Source organism: Rhincodon typus, chromosome 29, assembly GCF_021869965.1.
Source record: "Rhincodon typus isolate 14 chromosome 29, sRhiTyp1.1, whole genome shotgun sequence".
Classification (NCBI taxonomy): Eukaryota; Metazoa; Chordata; class Chondrichthyes; order Orectolobiformes; family Rhincodontidae; genus Rhincodon; species Rhincodon typus.
This window is the reverse complement of record NC_063360.1, coordinates 37,757,766-37,764,600: the sequence shown is the minus strand read 5'-3', so window position 1 is coordinate 37,764,600 and position 6,835 is coordinate 37,757,766. Positions and strand designations below refer to the sequence as shown.

Here is a 6,835-nt window from a genome sequence, read left to right as displayed (position 1 = left end):
AGTGTCAGCCCCTTCAGAAAAGGGAGGGGGACACCATACCCCAGTGAAGATCAGCCCCTTCAGGAGTGGGAGGGGGACCCCATACCCCAGTGATAGTCAGCCCCTTCAGGAAAGGGAGTGGGACCCAGTACCCCAGTGACGGTCAGCTCTTTTAGGAATGGGAGGGGCCCTGTACCCCAGTGAGAGTCAGCCCCTTCAGGAGAGGGAGGGATACCCCATACCCCAGTGAGGGTCAGCACCTTCAGGAGAGGGAGGGGGACCCCGTACCCCAGTGAGTGTCAGCCCCTTCAGAAAAGTGAGGGGGACCCCATACCCCAGTGAGGATCAGCCCCTTCAGGAAAGGGAGGGGTGCCCCATACCCCAGTGAGGTCAGCTCCTTTAGGAATGGGAGGGAGACCTTGTACACTAGTGAGGGCCAGCCCCTTCAGGAATGGAGAGGGACCCTGTACCCCAGTGAGAGTCAGCCCCTTCAGGAAAAGCATGGAGGACGCTGTGCCCCATCCCCCTCAGGAGGGGCGCTAGAAAATAAAGTAAGGTGATAGTGTAAAAGCCACTTTGCTCCAAGCTGTCCATCAGGTTTTAGAATTCTGAGATGGATGACTCTGTGTCCCAATGGGCTGACGTAAGTAGGTAGTGGGCTCAGTGTTTGGTATCGGTGGTGAATGTAACAGATTTCAGAGATGCACCACTCAAATAAAATGCTTTTCAAATTTTGTTGAAAAGCCTATCTGTTAATAGGAAAGCAGAGGGAGTAATAGTGTGTGAGCATTTAGACATGGGCTGCCCATTTTCCAACATTCTCATATCCAGTCAGTCCCATTTATCAGCAGGGTTCTGTATTGTCACTCTCGACCCTTGCACTCTGAGGTCAGACTTGACTTTAAACCTTGAGCTCAGAGTTGGAGCTTCTCTTTATTATACTGCCTGTGAATTAACCCCAGTCTGGAGTGAGACTGGCTCTGGCCTCAGTCTGAAGCTAATTTATAAAAAAAATGAAGTTTTGGTTGTAATCTAGAGTCTCAGTTCAAGGTGGAAATATGAATTGAGATTGATGAGTTTTAGTTCTCAGTGTTTGTGTTTTTTGCTCATTGCTACTCTCATTTGGATCATGTTGTTAATCATTTACATAAACAGGCATTTGGCCCAACTGGTGTTTCTGCTCCACATGAGCCTCCTTCCATCCTTCCTCAGCTCATCCCCTCTGTCTATTCCTCTCTCCCTCATGTATTGATCCCACTTCCTCTTAAATAGATCACTATCATTCACCTTGCCCACTTCCTGTGGGAGCAAGTTCCAAATTCTCCCCACTCTCAGTTTAAAGGAGTCCCTCCTGAATTCCCAATTGGATTTGTTACTGGTTGTCTTAGGTTCATGGTCCCTAGCTCTGATCTTGCCCACGAATGAAAACTTTTTTTCTATACACTATCCAATCAAACCCATTCATGATTTTCATCAAAATAATCATCAGTTGGTCCAGTTTTCCCCCAATAATGACTGCCCCCTTCACAGGAGCTCCTGTGACTAATTCCTTTCTCCCTGTCCCTTCCACAGCCCCATGGCGGTGTTTTATGCTGGCGTTGGAGTCCTCCTTGGCTTGTTGTTGGTATTAGTGTTGTACCTGCTCGTCATTGGAAGACCCCCCAAAGACCCCCTGTTCTATGGTAAGCGATAGGGCAGTTGACTCAATTGCCATGAAGAGTGCTGAGCTTTATGGGGCTTTCGAATTTATTACTAATTTCTGAATGGACATCACGAGCTGCAAAATCAAATCTGGGACAATTGCTTGATTCTAAACTTAAACCAGAGAGATGCTATAAACAATGAAAACTGGGGATTCAAACTGGGATTGCTGAACAAGTGAACACAGAAAACTAGGTAACCACTGTTAAGGAGATGTATTACTCCCAGTGAGTAACAGATATAGGGATTATTGAGTGTAATGGTGCCATTGTTCCATGGCCATTAACTTCATGTTGATGTCGAGGGAAGGGGGAGGTGGTGACAGAAGAGGAACGTTGTCAGGAAGGGGTGGTTTAATAAGAGTGGCATGAGAGAGAAGCAGGCTGGAGCGACAGTGATATCACACAGAGGACCATGATGGGGCAGTCGGGAGAAGGTTACTAGGATGATCCCCAGTATGGACGGATCTTCTTATGAGCAAAAGTTTAACAGGTTGGGACTCTACTCACTGGAGTTTAGAAGAATGAGAGGTGATCCCATTGAAACATAGAAAATTCTTAAGGGGTTTGACAGAATAATTACTGAGAGGATGTTTCCCTTCATGGGACAGTCTAGGACAAGAGGGCAGAGTCTTAGAATAAAGGGGCAACAATTTAAGACTGAGATGAGGAGGAATTTCTCCTCTCGGAGGACTGTGAGCCTTTGGAACTCCTTATCACAGAGAGCTGTGGGGGCAGAGTCCTTGTGTATATTTAAGGCTGAGATAGATAGATTCTTGATCAGTTGGAAGTTAAGGATTACGGGGAAAGGGCAGGAAAGGGGGTGTGAGGAATGTCGGATCAGCCATGATCATATTGAATGGCAGAGCAGGCTTTTGGGGTTGAATGGCCTACTCCTGTTCCTATTCCTTATGGTCTTAGGGAATGAGGTAACAGGGAGTGTTTACTAACCTCTTATCTATTCTTGCAGCCTTTACTGTGTTCTCCTTTACAAGTGTCATCGATTTAATTATCTCCCTGGAACAGGATGGCTACATCAAAGGCTTCATGGGATTCTACTTGAAAGAAGTAGGTTCAAAACGCTACTGTTGACGGTGGGAAGAAGTTCCGTCTGTTTTCGTGCTCTGCAGCTAAGATCCGTCCATTTCTTTGGTAGTTTCATCAATCTCCCATGAATCCCTTGCATAATATGGACCTCTCTATCCTCCTGAGATTTGAAACTATAATCCATCATGGTATCAGTGCAGTACCGCTGGGGGTGCCATCTTTCAGATGAAATATTAAACTTTCTGATCTCTTGTGTGGAAATAACGGGGGCTGCAGCCAATTTTTAAAGAGTATGGGATTCTGGGCCAACATTCACCCCTCTAACAGCAACATTAAAACTGAACATTTTCTCATTACTGATTGTAGAACCTTGCTGTTCGCAAATTGGTAACTGTTTTTCTTACGTTGCAACAGTGGCTTTGTTGGGCTGAATGGCCTCTTGCCATGTCATAATGACATTGACTCATATGCTCCGTTTGAAGGCAGCACTCTTGCCCATTGTCTGTTGAACACGCTGAGCTGTCTTTTTGGCAGTTTTTGTCAATGGTGTTTGCTGGATCCTTCCATTATCAGGAGCAGGGTGAGGGGCATGTCCTGAATATCAGAATGGGAAACAAACCAGCAGGTTACCGTTATTCCAAACCAGGTGCTAATTATCTATCCAACTGAGCCAACTGGTCCCTTGTGAGACCATCTACATTTCAAAAAAAGCTGTAAAACACTTAGAGATATCCTATGGCTTTGAAAGGCAGAGAAAAACAATTTCCTTTTTTACTGTAGCTGATTTCAGCTCCCCAACACACCACCGCCCTCTGTCCCTGGGGACTGCAGCCTGACTCAGTGAGGAGGTTTCCCTAACCCTGTTTGTGGTGAGACAATGGGGGAGGGTGAGAGGGAACAACTGACTGTTTGACCGTGCAGAGCTGGGTATAAGGTTACTGATTAGTGACAGGGAATATGAAATTTGGCTGACCTCCCCTTCCCAAATCCAGGAAAGGTGAGTCCTCATTTCCTATTAGCAACTCAGTGTAGACCCAGGTGAGGTATCTGATTCTCTGTTACTTGTGCCATTTGAACTGTGTGTTTGCCAAGTGGCTATCCCCATGACCCAATGTTGAGAATATGTTCTCCTGCATTCTGCTGTTTCATCAGGTTTGTTGAACATTGTAAGTTTGTGCCACTAGGGGTGCTGGTTGTATACTGGTAATTTCACTGGAGATTCAGGCTGATTCTCTGATGTTCAATCCAAACATGGCACCTGATTGTATTTAATGCAGTTAATAAAAAAATTGCAAAAATCCAGAATTGAAATTTAACCTCAGTGATGGTGACAGTTAAGCCATCATCATTTGTGTATAAACCCGACTGGTTTATCAATGTCCTCTAGGGAAGGAGATCTGCCGTCCTTAACAGGTCTGGCCTGTATGTAACTCCAGGCCTACAGCAATGGTTGAGTCTTGACTGCCTTCTGAAATGGCTGAGCAAGCCGAGGGGCAATTAGGGATGGGGAACAAATGCTGGCCTTGGCAACAATGTCCACATCCCATGAAAACATTTTTAAAGATGTGACAGTGCAGCTGTCCTCAGAGTAGTGGCGGGCAATGGAGCGGGGCTGATGCCTGGGACTGATGCTCTGATCCTTTGACAGGGGGAGCCATATCTTCGCAGTGCCTATGGAATACTGATCTGTTACTGGAATGGGACAGTCCATTACGCCCTCTACTTGATGATGATAACAGCGATCTCACTGGGGTAAGGCATCAAGAGCAGCTCACATCGAATGATCGCACATGAGGCACTTATATTCGATTGTGGGCACCACACCTCTAGAAGGTGGTACTGACCTTGGAGAGGGGGTGGCTCAGACTCCCTAGGAGATTGCCCAAGCTAAACTGATTGAATTAGGTTTGTATTGAAACTGAAGTAGTGAGGATATATATCACACACAATCACTAAAGCCTGTGATCTTCCTACAGCTGGACTTACCGCAGTGTTGGCCTCTACTGGGTGGGTTCCATTCTCATGAGTCTCGTGACCCTTCTAGTTGGAACTGTCATAGGTGAGTAACTGGACCTGCCTGAGGTTGTTCCCAACAAACTGTTCCACTGGGAGGAAGACAATGCTGACATGAGATAATGGAACAGTCATAATGACATTTTGCATACATGTAATGTCCTGAACAAAATATAATGTCACAAGATGCTTTATAGAGGAGCACATTATGGAGCAAGACTTGACGCAGAGCCACATAGGAATATATTACAGCCGATAGAAAAAACTTGGTCAATTTTAGGATTTTCTTAAAGGAAAGACAAAAAGTTGAGACGTATGATAATCTTCAGCTTGGGAAGGCATATTCTTATCAGAGACTACTCACTGAAACAAAGTATATGGAGCTTTACTCTGTATCTAACCCTGCACTGCCCCAGTCCTAGGAGTGTTGGATGGGGGGGACAGTGTAGAGGGTGCTTTACTCCATACCTAACCTCATGCTGTACCTGTCCTGGGAGTATTTGATGGGGACAGTGGAGAGAGAGTTTTACACTGTATCTAACCCCATGCTGTCCCTTTGTTGGATGTTTCTTTCACAAAGTAGATTAAAATACTGGAAATCTCCACTTAACATCTTGTTGCATGATATTTCATCAATAAAACATTAGGCAATGATTTATAAAAGGAACACGTGTGAAAGATTCAGTGTTTTCTTATATCTCAACTGATAATTTTTGTCTCAATTCATGAAGGTAAATATGGAACTGAAATCCGTCCTGCAATCCTGCTGAATATTCCGTATATGTTGATCCCAATTTGGGCTGGGAAGAAAATATATGGGATTCCCAGAGCATTACCAAAGGTGACAGCAGATCAGGTAAGGAGCACTTGTAATAACCTGGAGATACCTTAGTGCTCATTTCCTTGACAGCTAATAACACCTAACTCTGTATCTGACCCCATGCTGTCCCTGTCCTGGGAGTGTTTGATGGGGACAGTGTAGAGGAAGCTTTACTTCTTGCTTAGAAGAGTGGGGAGAGCTTCACTCTGTATCTAACCCCATGCTGTACTTGTCCCAGGAGTGATTCTGTTTCCATGCTGTACAACTCTATGACTCTATGACCGATGGAAACAGCGTAGAGGAAGCTTTATTCTGCATGCTATCAAAATTATAATATATTGAAAATCCCTAATGATAACCCATTAATGGGTATTTATAGCTTATTATTATTCCCCTGATTTATAGTTTAATTATTAATTACTTATCAATTAATTCCTTCTTGACCATTCATTAAATGAGCAAGTTTTCTGTTTAGTCGTGGTCTGATATAAATGATCAGTTATTGATCAGTTTTTAATCTGAACCGGCTGTTTCTTTCTGACTCTGCCTCTGCTTTTCCCTCAGGTTGCCGCAGAGCAGAGGAAATGGCTGTATCGGAGGCCCCTGGATGTTTGCTTTGTGATATATCTGCTGTTTGCAGCTGCTTACACACTCTTCCGGGGCTTTGTAAGTATTGGCCACTGAAAGCTCATGCTGCAGGCATGTTTGGCTGGCTGAATGGACGCTGTTTAATCCACCCCTTCGTAGCTCACCTTCTTGTTATGATTGCAATCTCGCGCGCAGTTATCTAACCATTCCAGTTTCTCAGGAAGTGTTCGTCAAAAGCAATGAACGCATCCAGCTTTTCACTTGGCCAATTCTCACTTTCACATCCACTCAGAGGATGGTGGGTCCGAGTCTCATGCAGGTTTCTTCAGAATAATTTGTAAACTTATGAATCCAGATCAGTACTGACGGAGTGCTGCACAGTCGGAGGGTCAGTGCTGAGGGAGCACCGCACTGTCGGAGGGTCAGTGCTGAAGGAGTGCCGCACAGTCGGAGGATCAGTGCTGAGGGAGTGCCGCACTGTCGGAGGGTCAGTGCTGAGGGAGCGCTGCACTGTTGGAGGGTCTGTGCTGAGGGAGTGCCGCACTGTCGGAGGGTCAGTGCTGAGGGAGTGCCGCACTGTCAGAGTATCAGTGCTGAGGGAGTGCCGCACAGTCGGAGGGTCAGTGCTGAGGGAGTGCCACACTGTCGGAGGGTCAGTGCTGAGGGAGCGCTGCACTGTTAGAGGGTC

At 45.7% G+C, this 6,835-nt stretch overlaps 2 protein-coding genes across 2 annotated transcripts in view; one reads left to right on the top strand and one right to left on the bottom strand.

The window, feature by feature from the left end:
• The window catches only part of LOC109916735 (small conductance calcium-activated potassium channel protein 2), a 221,531-nt gene that overhangs the window by 21,508 nt on the left and 193,188 nt on the right, over window positions 1-6,835 (bottom strand). The gene's annotated exons all lie outside the window — the stretch shown is intronic.
• Window positions 1,557-6,835, top strand: part of LOC109918684 (transmembrane 6 superfamily member 2-like) — a 12,738-nt gene continuing 7,459 nt past the window's right edge. Inside the window, exons 1-6 of the mRNA XM_048614315.1 lie at window positions 1,557-1,661; window positions 2,650-2,747; window positions 4,375-4,478; window positions 4,703-4,785; window positions 5,471-5,595; window positions 6,124-6,225. Coding sequence (XP_048470272.1) covers window positions 2,727-2,747; window positions 4,375-4,478; window positions 4,703-4,785; window positions 5,471-5,595; window positions 6,124-6,225 — 435 coding nt within the window. The 5' untranslated portion in view covers window positions 1,557-1,661; window positions 2,650-2,726. The remainder of the gene's footprint in view (window positions 1,662-2,649; window positions 2,748-4,374; window positions 4,479-4,702; window positions 4,786-5,470; window positions 5,596-6,123; window positions 6,226-6,835) is intronic.